This window comes from Ipomoea triloba, chromosome 8 (assembly GCF_003576645.1).
Source record: "Ipomoea triloba cultivar NCNSP0323 chromosome 8, ASM357664v1".
NCBI lineage: Eukaryota > Viridiplantae > Streptophyta > Magnoliopsida > Solanales > Convolvulaceae > Ipomoea > Ipomoea triloba.
In genome coordinates, this window is record NC_044923.1 from 14,310,170 (window position 1) to 14,331,501 (window position 21,332).

The following is a 21,332-nucleotide window of genomic DNA, read 5'->3' on the forward strand; positions in this document are numbered from 1 at the left end:
TTGTGCTAATCAAATAGAAGACATAGACCAAGTGCTAAGGAGATGCCATAAAGCTGAAGCAGTTTGGATAGCTATCCTCCAGGAGGCTACGAGGACGGTCTTCTACCCTCCCTTTCCACAAATGGTTCGAACAGAGTATTATGGAAAGAAACTATGGTAGAAATCCATCGAGTTCAGCCAACCTCTTCGCAGTCACTACATGGTGGCTTTGGAAATGGAGAAATGAAGCAATTTTCAACAACTTGGAGAAACCTCTGAACCTCAAGACCAATTGGATCTCTAACCAAATCAAGGAAATCAGTGTTGCATTTGTCAGAACCAACAACCCAAGTGGTCCAACCAATTCAGGAACCTGGAAACAAGTCTACTAGACTAAACCCCACAACGATGCCATAAAAATCAATGTTGATGGTAGCGTCAATCCCCATAACAGAACAACAGGATGCAGGGGAGTTGCAAGAAACTGCGCAGGCGACTGGATTAACGGCTTTATATGCAGCCTCGGAACCGGTTCTCCATTAGTGGCTGAAGCTTGGGCCCTACTGAAAGGAATTCAATTAGTAACAAACTTGAACCTGCAGCAGGTGATCTTTTTTTAAATCGACTCGAAGACAGTAGTGGATGGCTTTAATACAAACCAGATGGATAACACCATTGTACATAATCTCCTGCAAGCCTGCAAAAGAAAGCTCTCTAGCATAAAGGAATGGTGGATTGCTTGGATAGCTCGCGAGCAAAATAGCACAGCAGATGCCCTCGCCAAGCTTGCTCAAAGTAGGCCTACTAGAGGCATGAACATCCTACCACAACCCCTAGAAGCAGTGGTGTCATTCCTACATGATGATTGTAATAGCTTTCCTACATGGCGTCATATGACTGTTTAGAGAATAGCTTGTATGCATCACTTCATGGGTAGTCCCCTTCTTACGTAAATAAAAAAAAAATTATTCCACCAACTTAATTAAGTTACTCATAAAACTCGAATCTTGAAAGTTAATACAATATATAAAATAATAATAATAATAATAATAATAATAATAATAATAATATTATTATTATTATTATTATTATTATTATTAAATAAATAACTAATAATATTGCTCACAAAATTAAGCAGCCATTCACGTGAGCTTCTAGTAGAAATTAATAAAATTAGGTGATGAAGGACGGTTTGGTGGTCCTTGCCTGGCACAGCAAGTCAGCATTTTTTTTTTTGGGTGAGAACAGCAAGTCAGCATTGAAACTGCAGTAAGTAAGAGTAATATTATATCTTTTCTTTTTTTGAAATACTCATAATTTTTTATAAAATAGTCTATATTTTCTCAAACATTCGCAAAAAATATAAATTTTTATTATCGGTGTTCAAACTTAAGACCACCCATTTAAATTAGTAATCGAAATATCATCAAATTACATAATAATTGATAGAGTAATATTATATTTATTCTCACTTTTTACTCCTTATTAATGTATTATGTCTCAATTAATCTAAAATGAAATGAATCCTTATTTTTATTCATACACATTTCTTTACCTAATAAAATTTATACATATAATAAAAATTACTCATATTTTATGAGGTACATCTATTATTTTCCATAAGTAAAGGGCAAGAAAGAATTGCGAAAACTAATGTATAAATATTCTCTTGGTAGTAGCTGTCTCCAGTTTCCAAGGTCAGAGTTCAGAGTCTAGCCTGTCTGACCACGCGGATCAACCTTTTATAAAATATGATTTATCTCTTCAAAAAAAATATGATTTATAAATATGTCGGTGTGTATTATTGGCTAACTTCTTGATAAGTACAATTTCATTGTTATCATTTCAATTTTACCATTATTCAATCTCACAGTTGAAATGTGTTAAACCATAAAACTTGTTAGTCTACTTTTTGAGAGTTGAAATTTAAGATCCTCTGATCCATATAAATATGCACCTAATTACGTTTCATGTAAATTTTACAACAATATACTTTTTATGGATGAACAATCAATTAAAGTAAGATAGTCAAAGGTTAACAAACATAAAAAATTATACCACGAATCATGGTATATTTTGCCAATTATTATGATTCACACAATTATGTGGATCACAGTATCAAATAATGTACACTCAGTATATAAATAATATACTTTTAGTATATTAAAAATGTACATTATATTCCTTGAAAGTACATTATTTTGTATAATGTACATTCAATACACGAATAATATAAATTTTGTTATGGTTCACACAGTACCTTGAATTGTGAACTTTGATCCAAAAATAACATTTAGGTTCTATACTTTTGACATTCTCATTTCTGTACATATAATTAACCATTTATGTACATGTAAAGCACATCACATAATAATTACAGACACATCAACTATTAACTACATGTACAAAATATGTTAACTCCAGAAACATAACAAATTAATCAGTTCTTATGTGTTTGTAATTAACATATTTCGTACATATAATTAACAGTTAAAGTATGTCTGTAGTTATTATGTTATGTGCATGTAATTACTAATCTTCGTTTTATTTACATGTAGATAAATTATTAAGTGTAGATATATGATATGTTAAATGTAAAATTAGTCCATGGTATAACCCTTGAACAAACGTGGCGTATATTTAACCAGGACTCCAGGAGTATTATCATTAAACAGGGGGTCTCTGTCAAGAGATTAATCGAGTTAGGTAAGAAAATTTCCATGAGTGTTTGATTATGTCAAACTGACATATGTTTGAAGATGAAGGAACCTTGGGAGGACTTTTGACGTTGTCTCTTAAACCTTTTTTGATCTTCTTTCTGGATCCCCAGGCGGAAAGAGATTCCTAACTTTCCGTGCGTCTTGGCTTTGTTTCCCCAGTCCCACTATTTCAATAACAATCGCTTCATTCATTTTTCCTTTTTGTTGTTGGGGTATTCTCTCAGAGTCTTGATTCTGGGTTTTGCTTAATTCCTTTCCAGTTTCCCAAATCAAAGTTTTGGTTCTCAAACTGCCTGCCTTTTCACCGTACCATTTCAGAAACGAACCCATTTCTAATTTCTTGCATGGCTCCAAAGTATTTCCCTTTGAGATGGGAGAGCACTGGGGATCAATGGTGGTTTGCCTCTCCCATTGACTGGGCAGCTGCCAATGGGCACTATGATCTGGTGAGAGAGCTTCTTCAGCTGGACCCAAATCTGCTCATAAAGCTCACCTCTCTGAGGAGAATTCGCCGCCTAGAGACCCTCTGGGACGACGAGGAACACTTGGGCGGCGTGGCTATCTGCCGCGCTCAAGTCGCCAAAAAGCTCCTCCATGAATCCGAGACCAAGAAGGGGCAGACTTCCCTGATCAGAGCAGGGTATGGGGGGTGGCTTCTTTACACTGCTGCCTCGGCCGGGGATTTGGAGTTTGTGAGAGAATTGGTGGGGAGAGAGCCACTTCTGGTGTTTGGGGAAGGGGAGTATGGGGTTACCGATATGTTTTACGCGGCGGCCAGGAGTAAGAATTGTCGGATTCTCAGGCTGTTGCTTCATTGTTGTGTCTCCTCACCAAAGCCAAAGGGTGTTGGGAGTGCTGCTTTCAACAAGGAAATGGTGAATAGGGCTGTTCATGCTGCTGCGAGAGGAGGGAATGTTGAGGTTCTGACAGAGCTTCTGGGGAATAATTGCTCTAACATTTTGGATTTGGATTATAGGGATGATCAGGGTGCTACTCTCTTGCATTCAGCTTCAGGAAGAGGACAGGTTGAGGTTAGTATCAAACGCTTACCATTATGCTAAAAGCCGCCTAACTTTATTTCCTTATACAGTCACATTTTCTGAGTGTTACGAGCTATAGCTAGTAGCCAAGGCACAACTTTATTTCCTTATAAACTCTCATACATTTTCGACTGGGTGCTAGACTTGGCCTTTATCAACCCGTGAGCTGACTTTGATATCACTTGTTACCACTTAAGCCTATAGCTAGTAACGAAGGCACGACTTTATTTTCTTATAGACCACCGCCACACATTTTTGAGATGCTGGGTGCTGGATTTGGCTTTTACCTTTATCCAACCTCCTCCCAACACCTAACCACCTGGCATTGGAGTTGGCTCTTTGCCAGCCTCAGCCCAACACCATCACTGCTAGTTGATTTATGAATTGCATTTTACAATTATATTCTCCATACTTTCTACTACCTTTGCACTCCAATATGGCCATGATGAATGAAAATGCCAACATTATATTAATTTTTCCTGCTCTTGACTGGACCACATATGTATTTTGGGGCCACAGCCATTGAAAGTTTTTGCAATTAGTTATGTTAGTCACAGGAAGCTTGTGTTTCTGCCTGGAGGTGAAACTGTCATATTCTAGTAGGCTACTGTTGCATTGATTATGTTTGCTTTAAAGTGGTTATTTACCTTTAAGTGCTACAGCAAAGAAGCTTCTTAGTGGGATTGAAGCAGCCTACTGCATTTATTTGACAATATTTCCATTTGAGTAACCATTTAATTTCTTTACCAATATTCATCAACTGTTAGCTAGAGTATAATAATAGTTATGACTGTGTAGGATGTATGTCATGTAATCCGCACAGGTAGCTCAGTTGGTTCTTGGGTATCAGATTGTAGGCAAGGGCAAGAGTAATTAGTGTTATAAGGCCTGGTTCTTGGGTATCAGATTGTAGGCAAGGGCAAGAGTAATTAGTGTTATAAGGCCTGCACGGATAGTTCTGTTGGTTATTGAGTGTCAGATTGTGGGCAAGGGCAAGAGTTAGTGTTATTGAGTTTGAGTTTTATTCAAAGCTATGTTGCCATATATAAAGGGTCTTCGTAAGCGATTCACAAATAAATAAGTTTTACATGTTGCACTGCTGTTTGGTGTAATGGCATCTACCTACTACATCTATGACCTAAAACCGAAAAGGATCAAATTCCACTTTGTCATTTCCTACTAAAAAAAAGCTGCAGAAACTTCATACAGAGTCATTAGACTAAACCATACTAATAGCTTGACTTGTAAGGTTAATTGTTTCATACAGATGCTATCCAAGCCTCTCTTTTTGCAGAAGTTTGCTCTAATGGTTTTGGTATATTATACACAGTAATGATAGATCGAGATTTAGTTGTTTAACACTGATCTTTCATTTCCAGTGGGATTTCTCTTTTCTCTTCTTTTCTTTTTCTGTTCTGTTCTGTTGGAGAATTGCATTGTAACTCTGATCATGTTTTATGCAATTAAATTTGGTTATTCTTTTCTTTCTGCACAGGTGGTTAAGAGTTTATTAGCGTCCTATGATGACATTAGCAGTTCCCGGGATAAGCTAGGGAACACAGCGCTACATGTGGCTGCTTACCGGGGCTACTTAACTGTCGTGGAAGTTCTTGTATCAGCATCTTCCTCATCCGTCTCGCCGACAAACGATCATGGAGACACGTTTCTCCATATGGCTGTCGCAGGCTTCAGCATCCCAAGTTTCCGGAGATTGGACCGACAAATAGAGCTAATGAAGCAGTTGGTGAGTGGGGAACTTGTGAACATAGAAGGCATCATCAATGTAAGGAACAATGATGGTAAAACTGCTCTTCATGTTGCGGTAATGGACAGCATTGTTCAAACTGATCTGGTGGAGCTTCTAATGACCGTGCCCTCGATTGATCTGAATATCTGTGATGCTGAAGGGAATACTCCGTTGGATCTCCTCAAGCAACACCCACAGTCTGCTTCTTCGGAGATATTGATAAAGCGACTCGTTTCTGCTGGAGGGATTTCCAATTTTCGAGACCATACGACGAGAAGTGCCATAGTTCCACATCGAAAGACACACGAGTGGATCATTGGCAGCCCAGGGACCTCTTTTAGGATGTCTGATGCAGAAGTGTTTGTCCACGTGGGTGTGGAGAATGTGTGTGACGATGTTCACAGTGGCCTTGCAGGCATGGATGATCATGAAACAACTCAAATGAGTCCTTGCCTTTCTGTTGCTGGTTCTAACTCATCACAGGGCAAGAAATTGGCTTCAGTAAACAGCGCTGCCAGGCGCCTAAAGGCGCTTCTGCAGCGAGCGTGGAGAAAAGAGGCAATCGAAAAGGACTACTGTGTTGAATCTTACACTACAGGATGTTTGAGCTTAGCAGAGAAACCGCCTATCCCACTACGACAGAGATTTTCTACGACGCCCTCTGTTGCTGACAACCAAGAAACAACACCAACTTCTTCTTTGTCTCCCATTAGTCCATCTTCCAAAAAGAAGTTTGGTGGCGGGCTAAGTTGTGGTGTCTTCCATGCAACGCCACGTTCATCCTTCGGGTCACCTTTAAGTGTCCTTTCAGGGTCATCTTGGGCATCTCCCGCGTCTCTGAGTCAGGCAAGGAGCAACACCAGCAGCAGCGTGAAGCTTTTCTACAACGGAGAGAAGTCGAAAATGAAACGCAAATACAATTCCCTCAATATGAGGCTGGTGAACAAGTACTTGTGCTTTGGTGCTCAAGGCCTAGCCATGGAACATCATCCCAGTAGCAGCGGCTGCAACCCGCAGGATCAGTTTTACAAGCATCCAGTTGTAGCATGATCCACTTCATTCTAACAGGAGTTTTGTCCACCAGATCAGAGTATGCTATTGCTGATGAAAATTTGTGAAGTATTAGAGTAAATCCTTATTATGGAGCATCTTTAGCTAGCGATAGGTTTCCATGTTGCGGCCTTGCAGGCAGCTGTGATGCTGTTGAGATTTGCTGGAAAGGCCTTAAAACACCACTATAGGACTCACATTATTTCTTCAAATGCTTAAAATATTTGTCAGCATTTCTAATGGATATTGGATTCACTCTATCCTTTTAATTGTCAAAAATAAGGCTTGGGTTTAATTTTTGATTAGTCAAACATGACAGAAACCGTTGTATTGTGTCTCAGGCATTAATGAGTTGATATGATAATAACTTACTACCTCCGTCCCATTTTGTTTGTCTGATTCGGTTAATGAGACTTGACTGAAGTTATTTTTAATTCATATTTTCATAATATTAAGTTTAGTATTAGTATATAAAATTTATATATTTAGAAACTACATTCAAAGTACTATAAAATACAAAAAATCAAATTTAAAAATAATTAAAAATTACTAAAGAAAATAAGCAATGAAAAAAGAGTTGGTTTGACCAATGAATAGTAAACAGGACAGGTAAAATGGGACAGAAGGAGTATTTAATTTCAAGTTTAAGTTTATATATATATATAATAGAGTTAGGATCATATGAGATCACTTATTTAGGTAAGATCGTGAGATCAGATTTTATGCATCCATGTAATAATTTAATGGTCTAGATTGATTTAAGATTATAAGTTGAAGTGTGTGCGAATGGTGATAAAATGTGTGCGAACGGTGATTAAATGTGTGCAAATGATGATTAAATGTGTGCCAACGATAATTAAGTGTGTGCGAACAATGATTAAATGCGTGCGAACGGAGTGCGTGTGTCAAACAATCTAGACCATTAAAATTTTTTAGATTGATGTACAAGATTTAATCTCAAAATTTTTTAATGGTCTAGATTGATTAAAATTCCAAGTTGAAGTGTGTGCGGACGGTGATTAAATTTGTGCGAATGGAGTGTGTGTCAATTAATCTAGGCCATTAAAAAATATTACATGGATGCACAAGTAGAACCGTCAAAACAGGATTAGCCCGCCAGGTAATCCCGCCCCACGAAAAGGGTGGGGCGGGCTTTGATATTTTGGACAAAGCCCGCCCCCGTCTAACTTGCGAGCTTTAGCGGGACGAGCTTGGCGGGGCGGTGGGGCCCGCCCAATGTATAATAGAAAAATTACTAAAATAAATAAATTCTACAATAGTAAATTTATAACATTTAATGTCTTGTCAACTTGATTATATTACTAACATTAGTATATATATATATAACCTTTTATATAATTAGTGTAATACTAAGTGAATTTTGGTTTACAGTTTACAGTAAACTGTAAACCAAAATTCATTATATAATTATATTGAATTTTATAAACTAATACACTAATTTTATAATTATATTAGTTTTCAAACGCTAAACATATAATTATATAATTATATTAGTTTTCTAATTGTACTGTTAACTAAACATATAATTATATAATGATATTAATTTTATACTAGTATTTTCACCCGTGCAATGCAGTTATAATATATTAAGAATATTTGGATCGATATATAATTATATAAATTATAACATCAAATATTATATAGTGCAATTGAAGATATGTTTTGGATTGATTATGTTTTCTGATGTTATCCTTGTTTGAATTGTAGCAAATAATTGCTTAATTAATTAATAGCTAATGTGTAAATGTACGCATGCAGTGCTGAAACTTTAGAGATTTTATATATCATTGTTTAGGATTTTTATAAATTGGGCAAATATGCTCGTTCTATAGTAACTCAGTTATAGGAATCAATTGCTATTCAAACTCATATGTATGGAAGATATATTTTTGTGTAGATATATAACAATTTTTCCATCTTGGAAAAAACCTAATATCACCGGTTATATTTACACATTATTAAAAACCTCTTTGTAGACAACATCGATAGTAGCAACACAATCTTGTCCATCCTCGTCTAGAATTGAACTAATTAACACTTTCAGGCTATTAGGATGGGTGACTTGGAAGAAAGGCATGTACAATTGATTGTAATTAAAAACTGGTTTTTTCAACAATAACCCAACGTGAGTTAGTGTTCGGCCCTAGCTTTTGTTGATAGTCATAGCATATGCAAGCATCAATGGGAATTATTTATACTGGAACTTGAAGGACAATCTCGTATCAGAAAGAGTGAGAGACATTCGAGGGATAAGAACTTTGGTTCAATATTTCATACATATAAAGCAAGTCTCTGACTATTGTGAGAAGTTAGTAACCTTGAGTCTAACATACACATAAAGCATTGTGTGATAGTGGGTAGTAACTTTGGTTCAATATTTCATACATAAAGCATTGTTTCGAGCTTGTTTCTATGCTCTCAAAATTCAAATCATCATACTGGCATCAGGCAATAAAGAAAAATGTATCAGAATGTATGAATCATATATTTAAACTGTTAATCCAAACTTCACTCCAGATTACCAAATGGAGTGTATGGTTTTTTGGAATGATGCCCATCCAAACTGTTGAAATGCGATGTCCATAACCGTTGATTGGCAGACTACTTATGCTTCATATTTCATCAAAGTATTCGTTTCTTATGATATTATGATTTATTACATATAAGAATCGACAAATAAACTATAGTATGAGTCTTCTTTGCATGCAACAAATATACAAAAATGCAGTGTTCTAAAATAAGTGTATAAATGCAATATGTAGATAATTTGCATTGCATTATATATCATTAATTTAATTACTTGTCGATTAGTTATTGCAAGATCTTGAAGTACACTTATATTTTGATATTCAGTAAGTATAACTATATTAGAGAAAAATTTACCTGGGAGTAATAGGATAATCAGTTGAGTGATTATTGGTTGACCGTAGAGCGTTGATATTCTCTGGACAAATAACTGTTGAAAAAATAGCATAAAATGACATTTTAGTGGCTATATTGTGGTACAAATATATATGGGGTCCACTTTCGATTCGGATCGAGTCAAAGTGAATTCGGGTCTTCGTAGTTAGACGAAAAGATTGATATATTGTACGCTCAAAACGGATAATGGGTGAATGAGAAATTGGTTCTCAAAGTTGACTCATTTGAGTTAGAAAAATGGAGAGAAAAAGCTTTCAAGTAGCTTTTGTCCCATATTGGTTTGGGAAAGTGGGTTTGCACAGCTACTCATACAAGAGTATTTTTAAGGCTTATTGAATTGTATAGCATAGAGGCTCTTTCTCGCACGCAAGGGGGTGCAAATCAAATCCCAAAATGAACTTGAAAAGGATTAACTCGTGTGCTCCGGCACCTGCAAGCACGAATGTCGTTCAGAAAATTGCATGACCTGGGTTGAGTTATGCGAAATTTTGGTAACATCAACCATATTTTACAATATTATGCAAACCTTAATAGTATATAGGAGTGTTTTGGGCGGGAAGTTAAAGTTGAGGATATTGTTTTTATTAATAATTAATAATATCGATATAAATATAGATTGCATTGCAGGAAAATATATGTACTGTATTATTACGATTAGTAATTTTAATCTAGAATTGTATTACGAATAGGAACGTAGGGAAGAATATATTTTATTAGGAATTGTATTACCATATTTTACAATATTACGCAAACCATAATAGTATAGGAGTGTTTTGAGCGGGAAGTTAAAGTTGAGGATATTGTTTTTATTAATAGTATAGAAGTATAGATTGCATTGCAGGGAAAATATATGTACTGTATTATTACGATTAGTAATATGAATCTAGAATTGTATTACAAATAGGAACTTATGGATGAATATATTTTATTAGGAATTGTATTACCATATTTTAATGTACAATTGTATTACGAATTGAATAGGAATCATATTACCATATTTTGCAATATTACGCAAACCTTAATAGTACTAGTTTTATACGCGCATTGCGCGAATGGATGGGTTAATGCCCAATGTTTATATTTAAATAAATATTTGAAAGTATATCAATGCAAGATTATATAGGAGAAGTTTATACATGGGTAATTGAATGTCGAATTTTTTTATTTAAATATCTAACTCAAAGTATATGAATCCAAGATAATATAGAAAATTCATTATAATTATTACTAAAATAAATGTTTGCAACCTCGTAAAATCGATAGTCTAAATATTTGGTCTAAAAATGATAGTCTAAATAAATACTACTTTTAATTTGAATTTTTCTAAGTGTTCTTAATTCTCTTTTGAGTAACATTGTCATTGTCTTCATCTTTACAATTTGTTCTCTTCCTTTTTGTTGGTAGTGTGCTGTTTGCAATTCTAAATTTTCAAATAAAGGTATTGTAGACACATAATTCTAAATTAAAGAAATACATATATCATTTTTTGTTGTAGTTACTAATTTATTTAATTTAATAAGTGTAAAATAGACTGAGAAACTTAATTATGTCAAATTTGATTGAGATGAGGTTCGAACCTAAGACTTTTCTTATAGAAATTAATGGGTAAGTTAAAAGTTAACAGAATATTAACAGGGAAGAGAATATTTAACGGAAAACTTAACGGATAATCATAAAAGTAAGGTTAAATTAGGTAATCTCTATTAATAATATTAATCTGAATTATCTTAACAATCTATTTGATTAAATAATTCATTTGAATCATCCATTTGATTAAATAATTTGACCGCCATTTTTTCTACCCATTTTAGGCCTAACTCTCTTTGGCTCTTATTAGTATAGTAGATAGGAGTATTTTGGGCGGAAGTTAAAGTTGATGATATTGTTTTTATTAATACTATAGATTATGTTTTCGAACTATAAACATATAATTATATAATTATATTAGTTTTCTTACTGTAAACTTATATATTAGTTTTTATATTAATTTTTATTTAAATTTAAAATTGTTAAAATTAGTGGGCCCCGCCAAGGCCCTCGGGTTTAAGGCGGGCCGGGGCGGACCGACCTCCTTTAGTCCCGTATTTTGGCGAACTTTTTAGTCCGCCCCCGCCATATATATAAAGGATCATGTGAAACAATTGTCTTAGGTGAGAAATAGGATGAAATTATATCCGTAGATTGAGTCCAAATCAAGGGTCCAAATTGGAGATTTTTAAAAAAAAAAATACTGTGGCATTATTGTAATTTTATGTAAGTTAATTTTTTTGCCTTCTAGTGCACATTTTTCCTTTTTCCAGTGCATATTTTTATGCCATACAGTGCACATTGTTCATTCTTCCAGTGCACATTGTTATGTCACACAGTACACATTTTTCCTTTTTCTAGTGAACATTATTATGCCATACAGTGCACATTGTCAGTGGCGGAGCCAAAAAAATGTCCCAGTGGAGGCGAAACATAAAAGAGGTGACACCAAGTTGCTCCCTTATATGGGAAGTTGTGGGTTCGAGAGTTAGTGGAGGCAATATTTATTCTTTGTGCTTCAATAGGTTAAGAAAGTAATAATGAACAGATACTTCATTGTAATAGAGTCAGTATTATTAAAAAAAAATGAAACACTTAAAAGGAATATAGTCATAAATATTGTTGGATATAGACGAAAAATAAAACACATCAAAACTTTATACAAATATTAATAACAATATATGAAACATAATTAATTTGATAAATTAATTCAAATAGAAAACACATTATAAATTACACATCTCATTACTAATTTTAAAAAAAGTTATATATATTTATATACAATAAGGGATGAGCACGTCCAATTCTAAGGATTCGAACCCTCACCCTCTTTAAAAAAAAAAAAACTCACCCCAACCAACTCCATTAACTAATCAATTTGATAATTGTATCTGTTTTCATATACTTATATCTAAAAATGTACTATACATACATACATACATACATACATATATATATATACATATATATACATATATATATATACATATATGTATATATATATATGTATATATATGTATATATATGTATATATATACATATATGTATATATATATGTATATATATGTATATATATATATAAGGGTTATATATATATAAGGGCTATATATGGGGTAGGGTGGCTCTGCCAATGCACATTGTTCCTTATACCAGAGCACATTGTTGTGCCATATAGTTCACATTTTTCCTTCTTCTAGTGCACATTTTTATGTCATATAGTGCACATTGTTGTGTCTTCCAGAGGGTTTTTTTTATTTTTATTTTTATTGTAAATGATAATTTTTTAAAAAGATCAATTAATCTTGATCACTAATTACTAATTTGAGTTGAATATTGTTTGTTTGTTTATTATTTATGGTCGTTTATGATTTGTGTTGAAGATCCTATATTAAATTTAATTTTTTTCAATAATTGTTTTACATCTTTGTGCCTCTAGTGCACATTTTTTGCCTTTTCACCCGAACCCTTCATATATATATATATATATATATATATATATATATATATATATAATGCCTTATTCACATGAGTACACATATTAATAGAGGACTATGAGGACAAATCATATCCATCCAACACAATATCACAAACGGCTGAGATTATGCATCCTCATGGAGTGTAGAAGCTCTTGATAAATTGAGATATTGTCCATGATTCGGCTGTTGGGAAACTGTTAGGAAATATTACTACGAAAATAATATTTCTGGGAAAATAACAATGAGAAGAACGAAAGGGATAATATGGAAAGGGTTAACACGAGTCGAGCGAAGCACTATTTCCTTAAAACCTTATTTGATACCTCCTAAATAAAGTACTAGGAGCGTTGTAGCCTAGGTTTCCTAGGATAAAACGTGTTACGATTCACAGTTTGAGCACCCAAACTAATGAACCCAGCGAACTAGAGCAAACGGTATGAACACAGTGTGAAGAAAGGAGTAGAAGCAGAGTTTCGAGAGAGAGAAAACAATTCGATGTTTTTAGTGTATGTAAATCTGCTGCTTCCACCAACGAATATATAGGGGTTGAAGATTAAATAGCAATTAACCATGGCATTAATCTGATAATTAAATCAGACCTTTAACTCCTGTAACAGCTGACCATTACTTGAGATTTAATTCAAAATTTAAAAATTGGAATTAATACGAAATTAATTCCGTAACAGATGAATTAAGTCTCTGAATGGTCACAGACGAGAACACGAGGAGTAAACCCGAGGAATACAAGAGGGGCGAGGACTACGATAGAGATCGTTACCACGAGTACTTAAGACCGAGTCCTCTTGGTCTCTAGTACTCTAAGTCCTCTACCCGAGTCTTCTACTCAAGTAAGTCCTTTCCTCAAGTAAGTCCTCTACTCAAGTAAGTCCTCTCCTCAAGTAAGTCCTCTACCCGAGTAAGTTTTCTTGTTACCAAGTCTTCTACTTGAGTCCTCTTGTTACCAAGTCCTCTACTTGAGTCCTCTTGTTACCAAGACCTCTACTCGAGTAAGTCCTCTACCCTAGTCCTTAAGACTGAAGTTAAGTAGCTATGTGTTGGAAAATGTTACGAAAATTTGGCATAACTAAGCCCGTAAGGCTAGCCGATTTTTCGGACAACATTCGTGCCCGCGGGTGTCGGCGCACACGAGTTCAAGCCTTTTCGAACTCATTTTGGGATTTGATTTGCACCCCCCATCTTCAACTTGACTTAGCAAGGTCTTGAAATCAACCATTTTAAAATCGAGGAATCGGCCAACTACAAATTTCTTTGCGCTGGCATCCTCGCTTTTATACTTATGGTCCAAGGCTTCCCACAGCGTTTTCGCTGTGCCAATTTTACGATATACATCGTAAAGACCATCACACAGTCCGTTCAGGATATAGTTGCGGAAAAGGAAGTCTGAATCCTTCCAAATCCCAACTGCCATCACAAACTATTGATCATGTTCCTTCAATTTTGGAACCCTCTCGGTCAAGAACCGTGACAAGCCGAGAGTTTCCAAGTAAAACAGCATCTTTTGCTGCCACCTTTTGAAATTCGAACCAATTCCGGTGAATTTCTCCGGCCTTTCAGCCGAACCACTCGGTACCGTAGGTACCCGCATCGTGGGGATGTACCCCTCGGTGCTCCCACCGTCCTGTGAACCAACATTCACTGGTGGAGTCTGGGATTGGGCAACATTATTGCCGCTCCCACCATTGTTGTTCTCAACAACATTTTCGTTCTCATTGTGAACTGGCAAAACGGGGTTCTCCATTTCTTCGAGGAAATTAGAGACAAAAAACAGAAAGGTATAAGGTTTTAAGACTGTTGGGCTATTTAAGCTCAGTGTAATGCCTGTTATCATCAATAAAAGCAAAATTAATTCTGTTTATTTGGTTGAGTCTTCCAATTTGTGGCATGGTAGACTAGGTCATGTTAATTTTAATTATATGCGTAGATTAATTAGCGTGAACCATATTCCTACGTTTCAAATAAACACAAATAATAAGTGTGAAATTTGTGTAGAAGCAAAACTAACTAAAGCACCTTTCAAATCGGTTGAAAGGGAATCTGAACCACTTGAATTAATCCATAGTGATTTGTGCGATTTTAGATCGATTCAAACGAGAGGTGGTAATAAATATTTTATCACTTTTATCGATGATAGTACATGTTATTGCTATGTGTATTTGCTAAAGAGCAAAGACGAAGCCTTGGAAAAATTCATTCTTTATAAGAATGAATAAAGAATGAAGTTGAAAACCAAATTAATCGAAAAATTAAGAAGGTTAGAAGCGATCGAAGTGGTGAGTATGAAGCACCTATTGGTGAATTCTGTGCAAGTGTAGGAATTATACATGAGTGTACGTCACCTTACTCACCTCAATCGAACGATGTTGCCGAACGAAAGAATCGTACATTGAAAGACATTATGAATGCGATGCTTATAAGTTCGGGCCTACCTCAAAATATGTGGGGTGAGGCGATTTTGACAAGTAATTACCTTTTAAATAAAGTATCCCGCAAGAAGCTTGATAAGACTCCTTATGAGCTGTGGAAAGGTTGGAAGCCTTCCTACCAATACCTCAAAGTGTGGGGGTGTCTTGCCAAGGTTTTGGTACCAACACCTAAGAAAATAAAGATAGGTCTAAAGACTGTGGATTGTATCTTTATCGGCTATGCACATAACAATAGTGCTTATCGGTTCTTAGTACACGAGTCCCATAATCCGGACGTACATACGAACACGATAATAGAATCAAGGAATGCATCGGACGTACATACGAACACGATAATAGAATCAAGGAATGCATCCTTCTTTGAGAATGTATTTCCTTTTAGGTCTAGTGAGGGACCGAGTACGTCAAAACGAACGTTTGACGAAGCTATGGATAATGATAATGGGGAATCTGAGAAAGAACCCGAGCTCAAGCCTAGACGCAGTAAGCGGGCAAGAGTTGAAAAATCATTTGGTCTAGATTTTCTAACTTACTTGTTAGAGTATGATTCAAAGACTATGGATTGTATCTTTATCAGCTATGCACATAACAGTAGTGCTTATCGGTTCTTAGTACACGAGTCCCATAATGGACGTACATACGAACACGATAATAGAATCAAGGAATGCATCGGACGTACATACGAACACGATAATAGAATCAAGGAATGCATCCTTCTTTGAGAATGTATTTCCTTTTAGGTCTAGTGAGGGACCGAGTACGTCAAAATGAACGTTTGACGAAGCTATGGATAATGATAATGGGGAATCTGAGAAAGAACCCGAGCTCAAGCCTAGACGCAATAATCGGGCAAGAGTTGAAAAATCATTTGGTCCAGATTTTCTAACTTGTTTATTAGAAAATAAACCGGATTTTCTATCTTGTTTGATAGAAAATGAGCCTTGAACGTACGTGGAAGCTGTGACTTCTACAGAAGGACCAATGTGGAAAGAGGCTATTAAAAGTGAAGTGGATTCTATTCTACAGAATCACATTTGGGAACTTGTTGATCTTCCTCCGGGTAGTAAACCCTTAGGATCCAAGTGGGTTTTTAAAAGGAAGATGAAACCGGACGAGTTCCATAGAGAAGTATAAGGCTAGGCTAGTAATTAAGGGTTACAGGCAACGCGAGGGCCTTGATTACTTCGACACGTATTCTCCCGTAACGAGAATAAACTCCATTCGGTTGATACTTGCCATAGCCGCGTTGCGGAATTTGGAAGTTCATCAAATGGACGTGAAAACAGCTTTCTTAAATGACGAGTTAGATGAAGAGATCTATATGGAACAACCCGAAGGGTTCGTTGTTCCGGGCCAAGAAAGGAAAGTCTGTAAGTTGGTTAAATCGTTATATGGGTTAAAACAAGCGCCTAAGCAATGGCACGAGAAGTTTAACCATGTGATGTTAACCAATGGTTTTAAAATAAACGAAAGTGACAAGTGTGTCTACATTAAGGAAACGGTAGACGGGTATGTCATTCTTTGTTTATACGTAGATGATATACTCATCGTTGGTAGTAATGATCGGATGATCAAATCTACCAAAAACATGTTAAATGCAAGATTTGACATGAAAGATATGGGTTTGGCTGATTTAATCCTTGGGATTAAAATCATTAGAAGACCTGACGGTCTTGTGTTGAGCCAATCTCATTATATTGACAAAATCCTTGAAAAATTCAACAAGGATGATGATCAATTGGCTAGAACACCGTTTGATACAAACGTCCATCTAACCAAGAACCATGGAGAGGGTATTTCTCAAGTAGAATATGCTCGGGTTATTGGTAGTTTGATGTATCTTATAAGTTGTACTAGGCCGGATATTGCCTTTGCGGTTAGTAAACTCAGTAGATATATGAGTAACCCCGGTGATATGCACTGGAAGGCAATAGTAAAGGTTATGAGATACCTCAAGTATACTCGTGACTTTGGACTGCACTATACCAGATATCCTACTGTACTTGAAGGGTATAGCGACGCTAACTGGATATCGGATGTTAAGGACTCTAAGTCCACGAGTGGCTATGTGTTTACACTAGCCAGTGCAGCCGTTGCATGGAAATCTTCTAAACAGACCGTGATAGCTAGATCCACAATGGAATCTGAGCTGATAGCCTTGGACAAATGTTGTGAAGAGGCTGAATGGCTACGCCCATTTTCTAGAAGATATTCCTAATTGGGAAAGACCTGTACCTCCAATTTGTGTGCATTGTGATAGTCAAGCCACACTTGGACGAGTACGGAGTCATATGTATAATGGTAAGTCTAGACATATACGTCGTAGACATAATACCATTAGACAACTTCTCACAACAGGTTTTGTCTCGGTTGACTACGTGAAGTCAAAAGACAATATAACGGATCCGTTAACCAAAGGGTTGAGCAAAGAAGTTGTGGAGAAGCTTACACGAGGAATGGGGCTAAAGCCCTTGGTATAAAAAGTCCTATAGTGGATACCCAACCTAGCTAGCACCTAGGTTCAATGGGATAACTAAATTATAGAACGAAGTGTGTCACTGTGGGGGTCTCGGACTTCCTACTATTCCTCGTTAAGAACAGTGGCTCCTGCACGAGGTTAGCATGTTGATGCTTTAATGATTCGATTTGTTAGGAATATATTATTTCACATATTATTTGTATTCCATTAGGACTCTAGTTTATGTTATTTATTATATGTGTTGTACTGTTTTGTTATTCAATAGAACGATTACAGATATATCAAATCCTCATCTGGTATCAGTAGTCTCCAGGACTCTCCTTCTATGGCAGATCAGGGAAACAACGACGGTTCTGTTCAGGCCTCATCTGAACGGACTGTTTCTGACTTTGTGTCTCCTCCCGCTTTTCATACCGGTTCTTTGTCGTCTGCCCATCACTACGTTTCGATTAAGTTGACGAATGATAATTTCCTGTTTTGGAGAACCCAATTGACGCCATTTTTGCGTGGCCAAAGTCTGCTTGGGTTTGTTGATGGTACATTCCCATGTCCGACAGCGGAGGTGGCTACAGCTTCACCGACTGCTGCGGCACTAGCGGCGGCGTCCACGGCAGACAGCGAGGCGGCTTCGGCGGCGGCGGCTACTGCTCGTGCTGCGTGGCTCCGTCAAGATCAGGCCGTTCTTTCGCTTCTGATCTCCTCTCTGTCGGAGGAAACGCTACCGCTCGCGATTGTGTTAGAAATATATTATTTCACATATTATTTGTATTCCATTAGGACTCTAGTTTATGTTATTTATTATATGTGTTGTACTGTTTTGTTATTCAATAGAACGATTACAGATATATCAAATCCTCATCTGGTATCAGTAGTCTCCAGGACTCTCCTTCTATGGCAGATCAGGGAAACAACGACGGTTCTGTTCAGGCCTCATCTGAACGGACTGTTTCTGACTTTGTGTCTCCTCCCGCTTTTCATACCGGTTTTTTGTCGTCTGCCCATCACTATGTTTCGATTAAGTTGACGAATGATAATTTCCTGTTTTGGAGAACCCAATTGACGCCATTTTTGCGTGGCCAGAGTCTGCTTGGGTTTGTTGATGGTACATTCCCATGTCATTAATTCCAATACATGAGAGCACCCCGGATTTCTTTTGGTGGCTTCCGTTATTTTGTTTTATTTGTTGATGATTACACGCGATTTACCTGGCTTTATCCTATGCGTGCAAAATCGGATTTGTATTCTATTTTTGACAAGTTTCGGTCACTAGTTGAACGCTCGTTTTCTCGTAAAATTGTGTCTCTACAATCTGATTTAGGGGGAGAATATAAGAAACTTCACGCGACTCTGTCTGCTCTTGGTATTCGTCACACGCAATCCTGTGCGTATACTCATGAGCAGAATGGTCGCGTTGAACGTAGGCATAGGCATGTTGTTGAAATGAGCTTGGCATTAATGGCCCAGGCTTCTGTTCCTTCTCGTTTTTGGGACTTTGCCTTTGAGACAGCTGTCTATCTGATTAATCGTATGCCTACTCGTGTGTTAAATAATGACTCGCCACATTTTCGTTTACATCGATCTCCGCCCTCTTATTCATTCATGCGTATTTTTGGCTGTCTCTGCTTTCCACTTTTACGGCCGTACAATCGTAATAAGCTTCAGTTTCGCTCCACTCCCTGTGTCTTTCTTGGTTATCCTGACTCTTTCCGTGGCTATCGTTGTTTAGATCTCAGCACTAACAAGGTTTTTATCTGTCGCCATGTGCGATTCGATGAGACTGTTTTCCCTTTTGCTGCTTCTGATTCTTTGCAGGCTTTTGTGCCAGTCTCTGTTCCTTGGGGGGTTGCTCCGGTTGTTTTCGTGGCAGCTCCGGGTCTTGATGCTAGGGATCCTGTCCCAGTTCGTGGGCCGGTTGGTGTGGCTGCTGCGGACCATAGCCCGGTTCGTGAGTCTTCAGGTACAGTGCCGGTTGGTGTGACTACTACTCAGCCTAGGACTGGTCGTGCTCGTTCACGAGCCGTCACACGGGGTCCTCGATCTCACTCTATGGCATTACGAGCCGTCACACGGGGTCCTCGATCTCACTCTATGGCATTACGTAGCATGGGGCCGGGTCCTCGATCTCACTCTATGGCATTACGTAGCATGGGGCCGACTCAACATGTTGCTTTGACTTCGGTGGTTGGTTTACCTGAGCCTACCTGCTATTCTCAGGCGGTTCAGGTGGGTTTACCTGAGCCTACCTGCTATTCTCAGGCGGTTCAGGTGCCCGAGTGGCGTGAGGCGATGGATCTTGAGTTTAATGCGCTTCTTCACAATCACATGTGGCGGCTGGTTCCATTTGCTCCAGGTATGAATGTTGTGGGGTGCAAATGGGTGTTTCGGGCTAAGAGGAAGGCGGATGGCTCTATTGAGCGTTATAAGGCTCGTCTTGTGGCGAAGGGTTTCAATCAAGTGGCTGGACAAGATTTCTTTGACACTTTCAGCCCGGTGGTCAAGCCGACTACAGTTCGGCTTCTTTTGTCTTTGGCTGTGTCTCGAGGATGGAATATTCGGCAGCTGGACATACATAATGCCTTCTTGAATGGTGCTTTGGCAGAGACGGTGTATATGCGTCAACCCCCAGGCTACGAAGACAAGACTCAGCCGGATCATGTTTGTTTACTTCAGAGTTCTTTGTATGGCCTGAAACAGGCACCTCGTGCGTGGTTCACTAGATTACATGATTTTCTGGTTTCTGTTGGGTTTGTTCCGTCGAAAACGGATGTTTCACTGTTTGTCTATTCCGCTGGTTCTATGCAGTTATATCTGTTGGTCTACGTTGATGATATTCTCATTATGGGGTCTGATCCGGGTCGTGTCTCGGGTCTTATTGCAAAGATGGCGGTGGAGTTCAAGGTTCGTGATATGGGGGCTCCGTCGTTCTTTCTCGGTATTCAGACGATTCCTGTCTCTAGTGGCATGCTTCTCTCTCAGCAACGCTATATGACGGATATTCTCAAGCGTTCCGGGATGGTTGATTGTAAACCTGTTTCTACTCCGGTGTCTTTAGTTCGGGATCCTACTGATTCTTCTGTTCCTTATGCTGACCCGACGCAGTACCGCAGCCTCGCGGGTGCTCTTCAGTATCTCACTGTGACTCGTCCGGATCTGTCCTTTGCGGTGAACAAGCTCTGTCAACATATGCATGCTCCAACCACGGTACACTAGGGTATGTTGAAGCGTGTCTTACGGTATATTAAGGGCACTCTGCATTTTGGGCTTCGTGTCTCTCCGTCTGTGTCTGTTGACCTGCATGCATTCTCGGATTCGGATTGGGCTGGTAGTCCGGAGGATCGAAAATCTACTAGTGGCTTTGCTGTGTTTCTTGGTGGTAATTTGGTCTCGTGGTCGTGCCGGAAACAGCGGACTGTTGCTCGTTCATCCA

At 37.6% G+C, this 21,332-nt stretch overlaps 1 protein-coding gene across 1 annotated transcript; it reads left to right on the forward strand.

The window, feature by feature from the left end:
- The first annotated feature begins 2,653 nt into the window (after window positions 1-2,653).
- On the forward strand, window positions 2,654-6,914 carry LOC116027920 (ankyrin repeat and death domain-containing protein 1A-like). The gene is made up of 2 exons (XM_031269704.1): window positions 2,654-3,730; window positions 5,235-6,914. Exons 1-2 carry the CDS (start codon window positions 3,044-3,046, stop codon window positions 6,534-6,536), a joined length of 1,989 nt encoding a protein of 662 aa, XP_031125564.1. The 5' UTR covers window positions 2,654-3,043; the 3' UTR covers window positions 6,537-6,914.
- Window positions 6,915-21,332: the final 14,418 nt, after the last annotated feature.